Here is a 20,390-nt window from a genome sequence, read left to right on the forward strand (position 1 = left end):
AAGAGCTACGTGATCCTGAAGATGTGATTCATATTTGTCCAGAAGCTTTGGCTATGAGGAAAGCTGTGTGATGGGGAGAGAAGTGGTGTCAGAGAAGCGGGAAGAGATGCAGCTGAGTGGTAGAGGGACACAGGAGATGTAGCTGTATGTGTTTGCAGGAGAGACGCAGGTAAAGGAAGCATATGTGAGCTGTGTGAAGAGTTGTGACTGCGTGGAGAGATGTATGGCTGTGCAGGAGAGAGACATGTGCATGCAAAGAGAGATATGTAATTATATGTAAAGAGATGTAACTGTGTAGAGAGACTGTCTGGAAAGAGAGATTATTCAAGATGAAGTAAGGTGGTTACCATCAGGAAAGCTGGTGTTTGTTCCTTTTTTTCTTAAACTACCATCAGAAAGCGTGTGTTTCTCTCTTTACCCTCAGAAAGAAAAGTCTAGCCCAAAGACAGAGAAGAAATATTTTTAAGTTACTCAGTGCTCTGAGAGGCATTCTTTTCGCTACCCTGGGTGCAGTCCCGGGAGCTGGCCTCCCAGGCTGTGACAGTAAACAACACAGCCATAGTACTCATGAACACAGCAGCTGTGCATACCTGCACAAGGCCCACCCAAGACTGGGCCTTTCAACATTCCATCATGGATGGGAAAAACATGTAAGAATGATAATAATAACTTTAAAAAAAAAAAAAAGGCTCACCTTCCAAGAGCATGGTGATGTTTAAGGAGAAAACCAGAGGCCAGCCAAAGAACTGGCAAAAGACTTGTCCTTGGGTCTGAGCAAAGAGGCCCATGTCCCCCATTCACAGGAGGTTGGGGGCACAAAACTCAAGAAAAGGCAGCCCTCTGGGACTGAGGCCACCCTCTGAAATACCAGTAAATCAGCATTATTCTCTTCACCTTGTCTAGGCTAAGGCTACCCGCCGATCTGGGGAACACAGCACCGCTCCAGGTCTGGGAAGGGGTAACTGGCTCTCCCTGCCTGATAGCAGGTCAGAGTGGCAGCCTAGGAGAACAGCTGGAGGGAAGAACACATCCACAGCTGCCAGATCTAGGAGACTGGACCTCGAGCCCAAAGAACAGAGTTTCCTCTGGAAACAGAAGGCCAGTGGGCCCACCAAGACACGTCTCCCTACTGATCCTTCTGAGGCCCCACACACAGAGGCCAGAGGCAGGGAACCCAGGCGTGGTCAGACTCAGCAGCCTCAACAAAGAGCACAACTGAGGAGGGGAAAGGGGAAGGAGCGGGGACTTCCGCACTTTCCAGTTCCTATCAACTCCGGGTTTCCACAAACAGTTCACAGGGCTCCAAAAAATTCCCAGAGGAGACGCAAGACAACAGCGCTGACCAGACGTGACTGTTTACAAACATGATCTGCTTCAGCAGACTCAAGCATCTCTACTCACTCTGCCGCAGCAGCCATCCGCTCTTCACAAACGCCATCCCGTCAGCTGCAGGAGAAAGAGCAGACAGGTTCAGAAGACATCACCCTAATCCAGGGCTTTCTGCTAAGCCAAAGGGGAGGTTTGCATTTTAAACTGGCTTCAATTAGATTCCCAGTGACTAACAGCATGAAATATTCTCCCAATAGGATTCCCAACAGCTACGGAATGGAATCAGTAACTTATCTCAGAGCGCCGGACGTGCTCCCTCCCAGTCTCATCCTAGACACTATAAAGACTGACTAAGAACGATGTGTTTGTTTCATCTACTTTCTAGGTAAGCATTCATGCTACAGAGCCGCTCATCGAGTGCTGGAAGGGCAAGGCAGAAGCCTAGTACCACCAGAGGGGAGCCAGGTCTCCTGGAAAGAGATGTCACTCAGCTCTGACAACTTGTGAGACCACCTTACAGGAGAGACAGTCAACCAATGACGAGCCAGTGATGCACTCCTTCCAGAACTGCTTAGTTACATATACTTCCTAACCTTCTATTTTAACCTAAACCTTGGGGCTGGACAGATGGCTTCATAGTTAAGAGCAGGGCCCAGGTTCAACTCTCAGCACCCACATGGGGGGTTCACAACACATCCAATCACAGGGCACCCAACACCTTCAGGCTTCTGAAGGAACTATATACATGTAACATACAGATGTACACAAAACAACCCTGCATGGAAAACAAAGGTAAATAAATAGAAAAATAAATAAATCTTAACCTCATATCAGACCCTGAAAGGCGGACATGGTGGAAAGGGGTGTGTGGCTTTTTCATTATCACTTGTCTGTCTGATTGGTCTGGTAGGGATCAGTGGTTGCCTGGCTTATTAGTGCTGCCAAGGCCCAGGCTCTCCCCACAGAAACACAGCAGCATCACTGTCAACGAAATAGCACACACTGTATCCCAAAAGTCAAAGAACAGAATGTTCTAAAATCAAGAACATTCAGAGCTCTGGGTTAAAATAACCACAAGCAAAAAGGCAATAGGCCTGGGCTACAGCCCAGTGGCAGAGCACTTGCATGGGACCTGTGTGCACTGGGTGCCATCCCCCAGCACCAGAAAAAAAGGGGGAAGAGGAAAGCAGGGCAAGGAAGGGAGGGAGGAAAGGAATCAGAGAGGGAGGGGAGGGGAAAAAGAGGAAGAGGAGGTGGTAGTGGTGGTATCTTTTTCTCAGAAAGAAAAAGGAGGAGCTAGAGAGATGGTTAAGGAACTATGCAGCCAAGCTTGATGACTTGAGTTCAGTCCCCATCCCCAGGACCTAAAGTGGTGGGAAGGAGAGAAGCGACCCCCTCCAGTTGTAATCTGGTTTTTATGTATAACATGTATGTGCCTCCAGAGCGCTGGGGTTAAAGGTGTGCCCTGCCACTGCCCAGCTTAGATAAACATTTTAAGAGGAAAAAAAAAATCTGCTGGGAACTAAGGTTACAACCCAGCCACAGCACAGAACGGCATAGAGAAGGGCTCTGGGCTCAACCTTCAGAATAATAAATAAATCGCCTGTTTATGTGATTTTGAAAACAAACCACAGAGAAAGAGCAAAGGAAACGCATGAGATATTTTCCAGAACAAAATGATTCTAGTTTCCTCAAAGAATTTTCCAAAGCTCCTTGGGGCTGGAGGGCAGTACCGCAAGCAGATGAGAGAGAAGGGAGGCACAGCAGTGGAGAGCACACACTGCTCTTGCAGAGTTCAGTTCCCAGCAGCAACAGCAGCCGGCTCACAACCACGTCCAACTTTAATTCCAGGGGATCCTATGCCCTCCTCTGAATTCATCGACACTGCTCACTCAGGCATGCTTGGCTGCTGTTGTTTAAGCTCCTCACACTAGTTGGGCTTGGTGGTATGTGCCTTTAGTCCTAGGGTTCTAGGGCCTAGAGGAAGGTGGATCTCTAGAAGCTTAAGGACTGCGTTATCTACATAGTGAATTCCAGGCCAGCCAGGGCTATGCAGTGAGAAACTGTTACAAAAGCAGATAGACAGACAGACAGACAGACAGACAGACAGACAGACAGAAATAGAAGTAGATACTATATCAAAAGAGCAGCTTAAAAGAGTGAAAATGGGCACTTGAAACCCAGGGGAAAATGAATCCATATCCTGGGGCCGTGGTCGTCACTCACATTTGTCTAAGAACAAACTACTACATTCCCTTTTGTTAGGAATATTTCCTAAGCGAGCTCTCTGACGATGCAAAAATTCCCAATCAAGCCAAATCAAAACAAGCCAAATTAAGAAATATCCAGGTTTAATGGAAGATCTGCGCTCTCGGGTGGCCCCGAGGGGGGAAACCGGGAAGCCGCAGGAACGCGACCCCCGGGAGGAAGAAAGGGGGACCACGTGTTCTTCTTTTGGGGGGGATCACTTAAGTACCCTGGGGAGTGGTCCTGACCCCACCCCCAGGGAGGGGTCAGGGCTGGCCTGCTGGGATTTGAAGTCCAGACCAGGTGGCTGAGATAGATGCCAGGGACTGGGGCCTAGGCTCCCAGCCGAACACCTTTGAGGCCAGAGCTAGGTTTAACACTGACACATCAAAACTACCTTCACGAAGACTGTCTCAGGGTTTCTAGTGTTCTGATAAAGCCCCACGACCGTAAAAACTTGGGGAGGAAAGGGTTATTTTGCTCAGTGTTCCACACCATATTCTATCATCAAAGGAAGGAAGAAGTTTCTTCAGGGACTCTGACCTTGCCACATGATGCCAAGCCTCAGTTTCGGGGTTCCTTCCATCCCGGCACTTCTACTGCGACCAGGACTGTACCTTTACTAATGGCCTTCACTGACTTCTCACGACCAAAACAGGAACTCAGGGCAGAAGCCAGGGCAGAGACAATGGAGAAACAAATGATGCTGAACATCTTGCTCCTTGGTGGCCTGCTGGTCTGCTGCCTCATACAACCCAGGACTGCCTGCCCAGGGACGGTACCACCCACATCAATCATTAAGCAAGAAAATTCCCTTCCGGTTACTTAGAATCTAGTGGCATTTTCTCAGTTGAGGTTCCCCTTACCAGGTAACTCTAACTTGTGACAAGCTGACAAAAACCAACGAAGACAACTGACCCCTTGTCAACTTGACACACAAATATAACACTATGAAACAATAACCTTTCCTTTTTTGTTTATCCCCAAAGTCTCATGTTAATGCCAACCGCACAATATAAAACATTTCAATTTTTTAAAGTCCCATTGTTACTAAAAATTCAACAAATTAAAAGTCCAAAGTTTCTTAAAACATTCAAAGTCTCTCTAAAAATCAACTCTCCCTAATATTAGAAAGTCTCTTAACTATGGGCTCCTGGCAAGTCTCAACTTATGTATGGATCCTGTAATAGGACATATCATGGCATCTATAACACGTAATAGTGACACGCAGGGGTAAACTACGGAGCATGTGGCACTCAGCATGCCAAGCAAAGAAAGAGAAGCATTTCTGTCCTTTCAGAGACTGGTTGGGTCATGTATCCTGGGGGTACTCTCCCCACCACCAAGGTGAAGTATATTAGCTATTATTACTCTTGTCGCCGTAACAAGGTAACAGACAAGAGCGATTCAAGGAGGGAAGGGTTTATTTCAGATTACAGGCTGAGGGGATAGAGTCCATCGTGACAGGGAAGTCATAGCAATGGGGACGTGCAGCACTTGGTCACACGGCATCTGTCATCAGAAAGCAAGCAGGTGGATGCTGATGCTCAGCTCAGTGTCTTTTTACTCAGTCCAGAACCCCAGCCCATTGGGGGGGGGGTGCCATCCACATTTAGAGTGGATTTTCCACCTCAGTTAACCCAATCTACAAACACCCTCCCAGGCTAACTCAGAGGTCTTTCTCCTAAATGATGCTAGATCTTGTCAAGTTGACAGTCGGTATTAACCTTTAAAACTGACTCTCATGGTATTTTTAACTTGCTGCTAAATAGCTACCTTGCATTGAGTTTTTTCTGTCAGGCACCATGGCAAGCACTTGTATGTTGTTTCAGCCATGTTTTCCATAGTCTTGTCAAGTAAATGATCTATTTCCATTTTACAAATGAAAAAGCAAACCAAATGATCTGCCCAATGTGACAAATTAAGATGGGATTTGAAGACAGGTCTTCCGGGTCCACAGTCTATGATTAGAAACATTAGTCTTTATGAATCTTAAAAATATATGATCATAATAGTGTTTCCTGACTTTCAGTTGCTATAATACAGTCGCTAAAATTCCTCCCTCCAATTTGAAAGCAATGAGGATTATTAGAAAATAAAGTAGGTAGGTTCATCAAGGCTGTTTTTGTTGTTGTTGTTGTTGTTTTGGTGTACATTGTTTTTGTTCTGCCAACTTGACACAAACTAGAGTTACCAGGGAAGAGGGGCCTCAAGTGAGAAAAAGTCACCAACAGATTGCCTAGAGACAAGTCGGTAGGGCATCTTCTGGATTAATAATTGGTGTGGGAGGGCCCAGACCAGGGTGGGTGTGGCTATCCCTGAGCAGATGGTCCTGGGTTGTATAAGAAACACAACCTAATAACATCTTTCCTCTCTCAGTTGTATGTAGTTTTGGGTAGTTGCTGACAGTAACCAAACACTTCTTTATTTTCTTTGGCCTCCACTAAAGCAGGAGAAAGGCTGGAAAAAAAGAAAGACGCCCCATATGAATCCGAGCTAAAAGCACAGTCAAGTTTTCGGGAGTTAAGGAGAACCTGCCTCCCATCCACCCACTCACCCCATCTCCAGCGAGTGCTACAGGAGCACATTTCCGTGTGGCCGCTGACAGGACAGGGGTTGGAACAAATCCATCAAAGGCTGTGCTGTTTTTATAGGATGCGCAAAAAAAAAAAAAAAAAAAACTCCATATGTCACAAAAGATTAAGACGGTTCATAACACTGTCTCTCAGATAAAAACAAAACACTAGGGGAGTTTCTTCAGTTCTGCCCTGGTCTTCTTGTCTCTTAGCTCCTAAGCCCTGCAGGCCTCAGGGAAACTTTTTCTTTACCCATCTCCCCAGCCTAACTGCTTATGTTGCAAATGGTATATACAGCTTTATGCTGGAAAGTTCCTTACAGGAATGCAGCCATAGTAAGCATTACCTAAGAGCACAGCAGCAGGAGTCCACCGTCCACATGATATAGTATTCACAGATATGACTTATTACTAACAATAGGGAATGACAGGGGACAGGAAGGGCATAGAGGAGCACTTTTAACCTCTATATTTTAAGGACACGCGTGTAACATGTGTTGTTGAAAGGAATCTGTTCATGGTTGGCTGTTCTGAGTTAACCCCTGACCCAGGTGGCACGGGGAGGACCACAGGACTCAGCATCTTCAGGAATGCCCAAACCCAGTTAAACGGAGGCTTGCAGAGGAGATGAGCAGACAAGAAGGAGGAATGCACAGACGCCTTAAACTTCAGGGACTAGGCTGACCTCCTGACCAGAGAGCCGAGACTGTGTCTGGAATGGCCGACTGCCTGCCCCCCTTCTCCGCCCCCCCCCAGGCTATATCACCTGCTGGCTGCAGCTGACTCATTAGAAGGTGTTCACGGTATAAACCTTTCAGATCACTGGCTCTCTGCAAAAACCACAGCTTACAGGTTCAGTTTCCAGAGACAGAGAAATAAGAGATTAGAAAGGGGGTGGGGCAGACAGACAGACCTGGTGAGAGAGGGAGAGAGACTGACTTCATAAACTCAGTCTTCATTATCAGGGAAATTACTTACAAAGGAGAGCTAACACCCTTAAATTACCAAACACCTACTGTGTGTCTGACAGGAAAACACCCTAAGAGAATTTTGATTTCTGTCCTGAAGAAGATCCGTGGGAAATCTTTCACACACAAAATACACATCACAGACACTAGAGAAACCCAGACAAGCACCTGCCTGGCTAGAGGGTCCCTTCCTAAGCCTCCTGTCCTAACCATAGCCCGCTGACCACCCAGAGTCCTGGGCCCAGGAAACACTCCAAACACCCTAAGGAAGAAGCCTGCAGCAGCACTCCCAGTTACCTGCCCTTCTTCACTCGAGAGGCAAGCCCACAGCACAAGCTCGAGGACACACTGCCATGTTTGGTCAATGATTCCTTCAGCAAACACTCACCGCCCTAAGAAAGCAGGCAATAAATCCCAGTTGTCAACCTACCGTTTCCTGTAAAGTGGGACAAGTCACTTCCTGGACTGGTTGCCTCTGAGATCACAAGAGAAAAGAGTTCCTATTTTAGTAAAATAGAACACACACACACACACACACACACACACACACAGCTTCTTGGAAGGAATTGATGAGTGTGTTCTGAATCAGCCAGCCAGTCTCTAAACTCTGTGACCTCTCCACCTACTCTAAAACACTGGGGATTACTTCACTCCTTTATGACCTGAGAGTTAGCTACAACAAACAATTTCTGCTTACCCCAAATAAAAATGTCTGACCTCCAAAGGTCTAGATCTAGCTGGATAACAATTAATCACTTGTACAATCAAACTCCTAAAACTAAAGACGGTCTAAGACCATAGACCATGAAAGCGCAGGGAACGAGAGGGCCCAACGGAGCTGCTCCATGGTGACCCGAGGATAACCCGAGGGTCTTCGTGAGGCAGCGGAGCTCTCTTGCGCGGCCACAGGAACTATTAAGAGAGGCCAGAGAGGTCCCATCCTCAGCAGAGAGCCCCCCCCATCTCACCCGCCATGGTGGAGAAGGGGGGGGAGGAATGTTAGGACTAAGCGGCTCTACGGAAGATACCATTAGGATAGGGAACACTGGGGAAGGGATGCGCTCAGTTGGAGAGGATACAATCAGGATGTGGGTCTTTGGGGAACCCGGAAAGGACCCTTGGGGTAAGGGGAGGGGCACGAGACTGGATCAGACGTGGGATAGGGAAGAGTAAGATTATGGTGGGAAACACTGGGGAAGCCCGCAGGGGCTCTGGAAAAGGGAAAGGGGTGCTAAGCTAGGCAAAACCATAAAGAGAGGCTATGCAAGAAAGACAGATCAGGATGGAGACAATGAACAAGGAAGGGGGAAGCAACGGAGACTTGGAGGAGGGGGGATAAAACCAGGATGGGGGACACAGAAAGAGACAGGAAGGGGAGGGAGATACAATAAGGATGGGGGGAGGGGAAGGAGGTAGGAGATGGAGGGAAAACAAGCAAGATTCTGGACACTGGGGATGTAAAGAGGAGGTAGAGGCTGAGGTAGTACAATCAGGATAGGGACACTGGAGGAGAGGCAGGAGCTGCGGGAGGGAGGTTACAATAAGGAAGGCGACTTTTGGGAAGAGGGAAGGTTAGAATGGAGACGCTCGAGAAAGGGAAGAGAGAAAGAACAAGGGGGAGCTTCGGAGACGGGAGAAGGAACAGGGGCTGAGGAGGGTCGCCAAAGAAGAAGAGGACTTGAGGCTGAGGAAGTGGGCGCGGCCAGCAAGGTTGGCGTCCCCCAGAGACGAGCTTAGAGAGGGGGTGTAGCAAAGCGGGTTACCCCGGGTGGGCGTGGAGCACAGCCGGATGGGGTACGCCGACAGGGGAGGTCCGGGAAAGGGTCGCACGCGAGCGCAGTAGGGCACCGCGGGCACAGTCACCTGCGAAAGATCAGGCCGCTAGGCAGGAATCAGGCTGAGAATGCAAGGTCGTCGCTGGCTTCTTCCACTCTTGGCTGAGCGCAAGACCAGGGCCTGCGTCACTGCCTCGCGCGCATGCGCAGGAGGCAGGTGCCCGCTGGGGTGCGGGCTGGAGCCTGAAGGGTTAAGAGTCTGAAGCACTTAACAGGAGCTTAGATACCAGCTCAAAGGCGGTTCTGAGTATCCTAATCTTGGCCTCTAAACACAGAGCTTCTGGATAAGTGCGTGGCAACCAGACTGGGGCAAACCAAGGGCAAGCTGAACCTGGAACATCCCAGAGCCAGAAAGGAAGACTTGCGTGCTCAACAAAACTGGGAAATGGAGCTGTCAAAACAGAAATAGCAACCAAGGAGCAAAGCTGGAAGTCTCCGCAATAAGTTACATAGGATTGTTATAGCTTAGAATATAAAATATAACAATTAAAGAAATAAATGAAGAAGGATCCGGGTGTGTTAATACAGGACTATAATCCCAGAACTGGGAAGGCTGAGTCAAGAGGATCACAAGTTTGGGGCCAGCCTGGGGTACATAGCCACTGTCTCAAAAACAAAAACAAACAAAAAGCTAGCTCATAAAGAGGGAATGGTAGCCGGGCGATGGTAGCACACGCCTTTAATCCCAGCACTCGGGAGGCAGAGGCAGGTGGATCTCCGTGAATTCGAGACCAGACTAGTCTAGAAGAGCTAGTTCCAGGACAGACTCCAAAGCTACAGAGAAACCCTGTCTCGAGAAAACAAAGAAATTAAGAAAAAAAGAGAGAGAGAACACGGTGATACACAACTGGTGTATATAACATGGTGATGGCAACACTTGGGAAATGCGGTAGGATGAAGAAGTCCACAGTCATCCTTGGCTACATAGTGAGCTCAAGGCCAGTCTGGAAATTCATGAGATTCTGTTTTCAAACAACAAAACAAAACTATCATACTTTTTGAATGATAGTTCCTTGTGTATCTCATTATGTTGTTTCTAGGTTCTTTGTGTCTCGAACAATGAATCAGACAAGGCACAGAATAGAAGTAGTGAAAGTGTGCATTCATTTACAAAGAAAATGTGTAGAATACACTCCCCAGAATGGGAACAGTCCTGAGCAAGACCCAAGATCCTAAGGCCTAAGACCCAAGGTCCCCATGTCCTTTTGGAATGTTCTTTTTATGAACTCGTGTAGAGGGATTCCCCAGATGAAAATTGTGAAGCCCCCCTACCGTGACTGAAAGATGGATTTAGGTTTAAATAGCTTTGGATCATCGTTAAGTTGGTGGGTCGGGTTGTATGTTCTATAGCTTTAAGCATATGCCCCCTCATGCTTATACAGGGGACAGTAAGCAGGACTTTTCCTTTAATAGTCCAGTTCAAGGGAAAACTTTGTCTCACAGCTCTTACAACCAAAACTGCTTGATGATGGGATTGTTTATCTGCCCTTCTGCCGTGAAATGCCTGACCCCAAATTACCTAAAGGGAGGAGATGCCGGGTGCTGCCCCCATGGGAAAGAGACCAAGGGAAGGTGCCTGCCGGTCATCAGCCAGGCCCTACGTCCACCTACGTCAACAAAATCTATAGATGCTGTGCTGGTTAGTTTTCAGCACCTTGACACAAACGAGGGTCATTTGGGAAGAGGGAACATCAACAGATTGATCCATGGGTAAGTCTATGAGGCATTTTCTTGATTGATGATTGATGTTGGGGAGTCTATGCTGCTATGGAGATGCAATCCTTAGGAAGGTGGTCCTGGCTTGTACGAGGAAACAGGCCAGTAAGCAGTGCTTCTCCATGATCTCTGCTTCACTTCCTGCCCTGCTTGAACCCCTGCCTTGGCTTCCTTCAATGACAGACTGTGAAAAAGATTTGTAAGCCAAAGAAACTGCTCCCTCCCCAAGCTGCTTTGAATCAGGATTTTTTTTCACAGCAATTAAAAATGCAGATGTTTTTCTTCTTCCTACTTTTCTGCATTTACTGAATTTTCCCTTCACTTTAGGTTAAATATATGTGTGTGTGCATGTGTGGGAGGGAGGGGAGTATGCAGACGTAGTGCAGCTGAGGACAGAGAAGTGGTTAAGAGCAGCCAGTACTCTTAACTGCCAGCCATCTCTCCAGCCCTACAGATTTTCTTTAATGAAGATAGACAGTCAGACAGATAGATAATTTAACTGATGAAAAGATAACTTAAATAATAGAAAAAGGTAGTTTTTGAATACAGGTTGGTATAAATATGTGGTCTAGGAACTGGTGAAGATGCTGAAGTGTCTGTTAGTCTGTTTTCTGGCTTAGTGAAATGGGCTTTGGGTCTCAGTTCCCTATCAAGAAGAGGAGGAAGAGGAAGGCCCACTGTGGGTGAGGGAGAATGCGCACCTGCTCTTAGAAGGCCCACTGTGGGTGAGGGAGCATGCGCACCTGCTCTCAGAAGGCCTGCGGTCAATGAGTGAGCGCCCACTCTAGCCCACGTGTGTCTGTACTGAAAGTTTAGCTTCCGGTCTAAGCTCCACAGGTGGCCATGAGGGGCCACACTGGAATGCATACACACACTGCTGCCTCTGTGGCCTTCAGTTCAGTCAAATTACTTTGTGACTAATCCCACTTCCTTGTTTACCTCAGTTACTAGTATGATAAAAGAAAGTGCAGTGGGGCATGGTGGTGAATACCTGTGGGCTCAGTACCTGAAAGGCAGAGGTAAGATGGTCTAGATTCTGAGGCCAACTGAACATGCTAAATTTAACTAGAACTTTACTTTCTCAAAAACTTTCAACCTGGGGCCTGTGAGATGGCTCATTGGATAAAATGTTTGGCAAATAAACCTGAAGTCCTGAGTTGTGTTTCCTGAGTCACGTCAAGGTCAAAAAAGAAAAAGAACTCCACAAAGTTGTTCTCTGGCCTCCGCATGCACATCATGGTGTGTGCCCCCTCACATCATAAATGCACACACAAATTAATAATAATAATAATAATAATAATAATAATAATAATAATAATAATAATCAACCTTTGCCTCCAGCTAGTTGGTTGATTTAAGAACATATTTTCCCATTAACTCTTTATCTAATACAACAAATTAATTGGCTAAAAAAATTAAAACTCTAAAAAAGTGAGCAATGAACTCATAAATAAGTCATTCACAGAAGAGAAAGAGCACACGCAGCCAACATTTCTACAAAATAAACATAGTTACAATCTAAAAAGTACAAGCTGAAATGAATAAAATATAGATTTTCAGTTATAAAAACTACAAAAATAGTGAAAATCCAATGTGTAAGAAGTTGGATAAACTGACGAATAGCAATCCTGTTTGAACATTTATAAGTTGGTACAATTCTTCTGGATAAAAGTTTGATAGTATCAAAAACTAAACGACTTCATCTTGAACAGGCATACCCTCACCTGTATTCCTATTTTCAAAGGTGCAGGAAGATCAGGAATTCAAGACCAGCCTCAGCTAAATAATGAGTTTGAGGCTAGCCCAGGCTACACGAGACCCAAACAAACAAACCCACAAATCCATCTCTTTAAAACACTTATTTGGGCTGGAGAAGACGTCCCGGAGATTCAGAGTGGGTACTGCTCTTCCAGAGGAGCTCAGTTCAGTTACCAGTGTCCAGTTAACAACTTCTCATTACTCCAACCACAAGATGTATGACATCCTCTTCTTGATTACCTACACTAATGTAAGCATGACCCCCCCCATACACATGTACAAATAATTAAAATTAGAAAAACCAGTGATTTGTTTTTGAGATAACTATACAGGGCACATAAAAACTCTAATCAAAAATTGTTTACAGAGAAGCCAAGTAGCCCTGCAGGAGACAGAAGCCGAAACTTTACCTGGTAAGCCACAGCCTCGTGGCACTACACAGATTAATGAGGATGGGTTAAATTAATATGTAACAGTTAGCCAATAAGAAGCTAGAACTAATAGGCCAAGCAGTGTTTTAAATAATATAGTTTCTGTGTAATTATTTCAGGTCTGAGTTGCCAGGAACAAACAAGCAACCTCTTAGTACAAATTGGCGCTCCAACATGTGCTTACTAAATCCACATAAAACCTGAGAGAGCTTTAAAAAGAATTCTAGAAACACACAAAAACACAGGATTTAACACAGCTTCTTGCTGTTTGCTGGCAGCGTGCCACAGCTCCTTTAAGAGAGGTCTTCCTGATTCAGCAGCAGCAGGGGAAAAGCTGCGCAGTTTCAAAATGGCAGCTTCCTGGGCCACACTGCCAGCACGAACTCTGGCTCTTTCAGGAGACCAAGCATTTAAATGGGGTCTGTGAGCAGAGTGCTACAACTTGCTTAATGGAGACAGACCCACTGTGTGCCTAAAAATGGGGCCATGTGCATGGCTCTCAGCGGCAACAAACATGCCTCTGGCATGTTGGACTGGGCTGAGCAAGCAGGCAGGGCTGCATATTCCCTAGCCATACCTACTTAGCATTAAAAAAAAAAAAAAACAGTTCTGGTCAGAAAAGAATTACAGATATGCAATAAAGACCTCTAAATAAGACACAGTGTGTTTTTAAAATGTATATAGGCTTGGGAGAGAGAGAGAAAAAAAAAGAGTATAAAGAGTTATAAAAGGAAGTAAGTGGTTTATAAAAATAAAATAAAGTCTTTAAAGAGACAGAGTATAGACAGTCATAAATTAAAGAAATAAAGAAAATAAGCCACATAAAGATAGAATATACACAGAGTCTAGATTATGTATATCATTGTGTTTTCTTTGAATTTTTTGACTGTTAAAGATCTACCTAAGGAGAGACATTTCATTGTACGGACTGCTAAGTTAAGCCAACATAAAGGTATCTTGATTCCAAAATCTGAGTCTAAGGATATGTTGCTTTGGAAAAGAGATTCTTCTTTTGTTTCCACAGAAGATGAGAACCTGTGGAATCTTTCCAGACTAATGTGGTTTGATGGACCAAGAGCCCCTGAAAAATTACCATGAACACCCCCAAAAATTACTTTGCCCAACAAAAAGCAGGAAGCAGTTTGGAGAGAACTAAACCCAAATTTCCTAAATAATTGTTTATAAAGATTTATTTACATTTAAAGGGGCATATGCTTAGAGATTTGTATTGGTATGGATCTTGCTTTATTGATACAAATTTATGGTCAATTTTGTTATATGTATATTTCTGCTCTTGGTTAAGGCATTGTGGTTGTCCAGCTCATTTGAAATGTAATGTACAATTAAGAAATATAGGTTAATAGATAGCCATCTATAACAGTAAAACTCATAGTCACGTTAGTTAAGTTTTCTAGATATATAGAGATATATTTCAATTAGATAGGTATTTTTTTAAATCTTTCAGAGACCTTCAGAACAAGGCATTTAAAATGTTTTAAGAAGTTAGGACTTTTCATGACATGAAACATATCTGCTCCTGGCAGCACCAATTACTTAAAGAGGAAGATGGGCATCGAAGAGGCTCCTTACGAAGTTTGATAGCCATTTGGGCAAGAAACTGATCCTGCCTGGGCTGCTTGATGTTATGCTGTGTGAACTAGACATGCAGGACCCACAGAATTCAGGCTGCTGAATTTACCTAAAGGTGAGTCAATCCTTCAGGATTTCTGCTTCATGAAAGACACTGCCAAATATTCTATAGGACACAGAAGAAAGTAACTGACAAATTGCCAATATAGGCAGAACTGTCTTTGAGATTTCCTGCTTCATGGAAAAGTCTGCTGGATACTTGGGACTGTGGGCTGAAGATGGATGCTCCAATGATACAGAGGAACCTTGGGTGACTGTCCAGGGAGTGAGATGTCTCTGTCATTCTAGAGTTTTGGGAATTGCTTACAATGTACTTCTTGTTTACTTAGGTAATATATCCTTCTGGAGTCTTTGATGGAGTTGAAGAGTAAATAATTATAGTTTTCCTTAGTTATGATAAAAGATAAAGTATATGTAAGTATTGTAACTGTAATTCCTGCTTGATAACTGTTTTGTATATGTAATTTTACTATGTTAAAATTAAAACCATCCCTTTTATTTAAACAGAAAAGGGGAGGTGATATGGGATTCCCCTCTGTATGCTGTGAATACCACTGGTTAATAAAGAAACTGTCTTAGAGCTGTGCAGGCCAGAATAGGGTAGGCGGGGAGAACTAAACTGAATGCTGGGAGAAAGAAGGCAGAGTCAGGCAGAAGCCATGTAACCCCGCCAGAGACATACACCAGAACTTTACCCAGTAAGCCACAGCCTTGTGGCTATATGCAGATTAATGGATGTGGGTTAAATTAATATGTAAGAGCTAGCCAATAAGAAGCTAGAGTTAATGGGCCAAGCAGTATTTTAAATAATATTTTAAAATTGTTTACAAAGATGGATATCATGAATGTAATGAATGGAAACCAGAACAACCATAGATACAATTAAAACATTACCCAGTTAGCAAAATTCATAAAGTCCATAGCAAGCATCATATCTTACTGGGGATAGTGTGGCTATCCTGGAAGTACAGACACCTTGAAGCATAGTATTGCACTTTACAGTGATGGGAGGTGTGTGTGAGTGCATGGATACTGCTGCACGCATGTGAGGGCAGAGGACAACATTCAGGGGTGAATTCTCTTCTCCCACTGTAGTTTCCAAGGACTGAATGAAAAGTCATCAGGCTTGGACAGTGAATCTTGTCAGTCCTAGACTATACTTTTTAATAATGGCTGTACTTGGGAAATGACAGAAATTTGTCTTCAAGCTCTTACAACCACAAGCTCAATTACCTGCCTCCTAGTGATGGGTACATTGGTGCCTGGTTCCAAGCTATAATCAGCGAATTGCTGTGAGCATTTCTGTACAAATCTTTGCATGAATGTATGGTTCCACTTCTCTGAAGCACAATTTGTAGGATGGTTGTTTGGATATATGTTTAGTTTTATAAGAGACAACCAAACTTTTTTTCTGAAAGGATTATGACAGTCTTTGTACTTCTAGAAATATATGAGGTTTCTATTTTGCATCTAATTTTAGATACATTGATATGAGTCAAAGCTGAAAGAAGAACTTCATGAATATTATCTTTCTCCTGATCATGCCCACACATGCTCAGTTCCCTCTCTATCGCAGCCTCACCACAGGCAATTTATGCTGTTTGTTTTTTAATGTTTTTTAAATTTCACGATATTTTTATTTGTTTAGCTATTTATTTATTTATTTATTTATTTATTTATTTATTTATTTATTGAAACAGGGTTTCTCTGTCGCTTTTGGTGCCTATCCTGGAAATAGCTCTTGTAGACCAGGCTGGCCTCAAACTCATAAAGATCCACCTGCTTCTGCCTCCCGAGTCCTGGGATTAAAGGCGTGCGCCACCACCACCTGCCTTAAATTTCACAATATTTTAAATTTTTTATATATAATTAAGATTATACATATATATAAAATACGCACACATATACATCCCATTTTTATTCGGATGTATTTGGAGACAATTCTACCTTGATATGTGGAAAGGCTTCTTGTTTCTTTTCTTTCTTTCTTTTTTCCTCTTCCTTTTTTTTTTTTCCTCAGAACTTCTACTATATAGATGAGCCAGAGTGCACTTAACCATTCCCCTAGTAATGGGCACTACTAGGGTTGTTTGTGCTTAGCAGGCTGAGACTGACAGGCTAGTGGAAGAATTCACCAAGACAGAAGGCAAAAATAGGGAATATATAAGATATATAGTAGGTCTGTTACACAGAGGCACCCTGTCTCAAAAAAACAAAAGGAAAAATAAAACAACAACATAGAAAGATACATGGTAGCTACAGCCACAGCAGGACAGAATAAATTGTCTTGCTAGAGAGTTTTTCCATAGAGCTACTTTTATGTTTCTGCGCAGGTGATCAGGCAGTGTTTTTATGTCACGGTGCTCACCTTGTGTGGGGCTCTATCAGTGTGTGGTGGTGTACCTGAGGCTCAGGTATTTGAACAGTTGATTCCTTGGTGATGCTGTCTGAGGAGATTGTGGACCATCTATGAGGTTCAGGTTTGCTGCAGGAACTAGGAGACTGGGGACTGGCTTTGAGTGTTTATAGCCTAACTGTGCTTCCAGTTCACCCTCTCTGTTTTGGGTTTGTAGGTGGAGATGTGACCTGTGAGCTTCCTGTTCCAGCCATCCACCACCCATCACGGGTCACATTATAGACTCTACCCTTCTGGATTGTAAGTCAAAATACACTCTTCCATGGCTGTTTATGGTTATGATATTTTATCACAGGAACAAAAAATAATGAATGCATTTAGTTTCCATTCCTGTTACTGTCAGAAAACACCCAGACAAAGCCAGGTGTGGTGGTGCCTGCTTTTAAGTGCTTGGGAAGCAATGGCAGATCTCTGTTAATCTGAGACCAGCCTGGTGTACGCAGGGAGTTCCAGGTTAGACAGGGCTTAAACCCTCCTCAAAACCACACCAAAGCAAACAAATTCTAACAAAAGCAAGTTAAGAAAGTGTGTCTCTGTGTGTGTGTGTGTGTGTGTGTGTGTGAGAGAGAGAGAGAGAGAGAGAGAGAGAGAGAGAGAGAGAGAGAGAGAGAGAGAGACACCACATGGCCCATAGTTCCACATCCATTAACACAGTCCACATAATCAATCTCCTATAGAGCCATACCATCTCCCTGGGGACTCTAGATCCCATCAGGGTGACAATTCAGTAACCATCCATCAGAGGCTTGTATCTAGAAGACTAGAGGAGCAGCTCGTCAGTTGGTTGAGGAATAATGTTTGCTTGTTTGTTTGTTTGTTTTTCAAGACAGCCAGGAATACGTTTTACATCGTGAGACATTTTTTTCTCTTGGAATTGGCTTTGGAAAGACATCATGAGTTACTAGGGGGTCATATGAGTGACGGTCTGAGCTTGTTGGCTAAAGTGTAGATTCTTCTACAGTAGCGTCATGATGTCCCAAGACAGCTTAGAACTTGTTAAGGAGAACTCTTTCAGACCATACTTGGAATGAAGAGCAGCCTTGCTCAGATCATATCTTGTCCTGGGACAGAAACAGCCCCATCCCTAGGCTATAAAAGTTCAGCACAGCCATTTGTCCCAGATGCCAGGATAGCATCCAGGGCTTCCTGCACTTTCCTGTTGTAAAGGATGCTCTCCAGAGTGGGCATGGGCTTGGTGTTTACAAGTGTGTGATGGCTGTTCTTGGTTGTTAGCGTCACTGCAGCTGGAATTAAAATGGGGGGCACACCTGTGATGGATTTTTGCTTAATTTAAAATAGGAAGATCAACCTTTAATAGGAGGTGGGAAACACACCTATAATCTGGGCCACACCTTCTGCTGGAAGCCTATATAAGGACATGGAAGAAGGGAAGCTTTGGCTCTTTGCTGTTTTGCTCTCACCTTGCTAGCAAGTCCATTCCCTCGGTAGCATTAGAACCTACTTCTAGGATTCCAGCATCTACTGAACACCAGCTGAGACATCCAGCCTCTCAGACTGAACAGCTATTAGATTCTTGGGCTTTTCATTCACAGCCAGCCATTGTTGGATTAGGTGGACTGCAGTCTGTAGGTCATTCTAATAAATACAAAAATTTAATTATATATACATATATATACACATACAAACACACACACATATATGAATAAAATCATTCTATAAGCTTTGTTACTTTGGAGAACCCTATATAGATAAACTTTCAGAAATGATTTGTTTGGATAAAAGCTTTGTGTGCACTGATCTTGATAAAAAAAAAAAAACTCAGGTGGTTTCTTCTCCAATACAGCAATTTGGTGCCCATTTTCTGCAGCTTTGCACCAATAAAAGATATTTCCTTTTTTTTTAAATTAATGCTTCCCAGCCACTGGTGAGAAATACTGTCATAACATTTGCTTGTTCAGAGTTCTGTTTTGTTGTTGTAGTTTTTGTTGAAACAGGATCTTGTTGGTCTAGAACTTAAAACTCACCGTGTAGACCAGACTGCTTTAACCTTGAGACAGTCCTCATTATCTCTGCATTCCAAAGTCCTGTGTCTCAAGGTTTTAACTTGAGTTTTTCTTTGTAAAGATAAGGTTGACTTTTTTTCATATTACCAAGACCTATTTGTATGTCTTTTGCTGTGAACTCTACTAATTTCTTTACTGACTAGTGAAATTGGTTCTTGTTGGCTTCTGGAAGGTCTCGGAATACTGAAGAGATTAACCCTTTGTGTTATATGTTTCACTGTTCATAATAGGCCCTTTGGTTTTGCTTAGGGTGATTTCTCCATGCAACATTAAAAAAATGATTTATTGAGTGTGTGTGTTTGCATGTGCATGCACTTGCTCCATGGGGCTTGTGCGGCGGATAGAAAACAACTTTTGTAGTCTGTTCTCTCTCACCCTTGGGCTCTATGGATCCCCAGGCTTGAATGGTAAGCGGTTTTATCTGTTAATCTGCTCACCGCCCTGACAGTCAGTGTTTTTCATAGGGATTGTTTCTGGCTTTTGAGAAAGATATTCTTTACTCCACATTTAAAATTGCCCTATGTTTTCTTCTTTTTATTTCCACAATTAAAACTTGTATGCCTTTTTTTTAAAATTTGGAATTTATCCTGGTACATGAGTTTAGACTGTTTCTATACAATTTATACTGTTTCTATAGTTACATTTGATCCTAGTATTATTTATTTTTTTAAATATTTATTTATTTATTATGTATACAAATTCTGTCTGTGTCTATGCCTGCAGGCCAGAAGAGGGCACCAGACCCCATTACAGATGGTTGTGAGCCATCATGTGGTTGCTGGAAATTGAACTCAGGACCTTTGGGAGAGCAGGCAGTGCTCTTAACCACTGAGCCATCTCTCCAGCCCCTAGTATTATTTATTTAACAATCCTTCTTTACCCCAGCTAGTCATGACCGAGAAAAGCCGGGCATGGTGGCACACATCCTTCATCCAGGACTTAGGAGGCAAAGCAGGCAAATCTCCAAGTCTGTGTAGTCTAAGTAGTGCCAGCTGCCAGGCTAGTAGCCAAGACATTGATGTTAAGATCCAAAGTATAACACCCAGTGATTTGAAATACTCAACTTCTCCAAATTGTTTGCGTATACTTCTGTTTTTTTTTTTAAACTACATTTCATTGGCTTGTTTATCTATGCACTGGTGAGCTTTATTAACTGCAGCCTTTAAATATGTTTTCATATCTGGTAGGAAGTTAACTAGCTCCCCACCTCCCTGTTTTTGTTTGTTTGTTTTGTGTTGTTTTCTTTCTTTCTTTCTTTCTTTCTTTCTTTCTTTCTTTCTTTCTTTTTTGAGACAGGGTTTTTTGTTTCTCTGTGTAATAATCCTGTGTGTCCTGGTACTTGCTTTGTAGATTAGGCTGGCCTGGAACTCACAGAAATACACTTGCCTCTGCTCGGGAATGCTGGGATTGAAGGCATTCACCCACATGCCCGGCTCTTTAT

At 43.8% G+C, this 20,390-nt stretch overlaps 1 protein-coding gene across 5 annotated transcripts in view; it reads right to left on the reverse strand.

Moving 5' to 3' along the window:
• Plekhb2 (pleckstrin homology domain containing B2) overlaps positions 1 to 9,098 on the reverse strand; it is a 26,096-nt gene extending 16,998 nt beyond the window's left edge. The window contains exons 1-3 of one of the 5 annotated variants that reach the window (XM_050134684.1): positions 8,983 to 9,026; positions 7,550 to 7,594; positions 1,402 to 1,446 (exon numbers count right to left, since the gene is read on the reverse strand). In XM_050134684.1, the coding sequence (XP_049990641.1) occupies positions 1,402 to 1,438 (37 nt within the window). In that variant the 5' untranslated portion in view covers positions 1,439 to 1,446; positions 7,550 to 7,594; positions 8,983 to 9,026. Of the gene's footprint in view, positions 1 to 1,401; positions 1,447 to 4,119; positions 4,244 to 7,416; positions 7,506 to 7,549; positions 7,595 to 8,882 lie in introns of those variants that run through there. The other 4 variants (XM_050134682.1, XM_050134683.1, XM_050134685.1 and 1 more) reach the window with 4 other exon arrangements.
• Positions 9,099 to 20,390: the final 11,292 nt, after the last annotated feature.

This window comes from Alexandromys fortis, unplaced genomic scaffold, assembly GCF_014885135.2.
Source record: "Alexandromys fortis isolate MF-2015 unplaced genomic scaffold, M_Fortis_MF-2015_v1.1 scaffold_20, whole genome shotgun sequence".
Taxonomy (NCBI): Eukaryota; Metazoa; Chordata; class Mammalia; order Rodentia; family Cricetidae; genus Alexandromys; species Alexandromys fortis.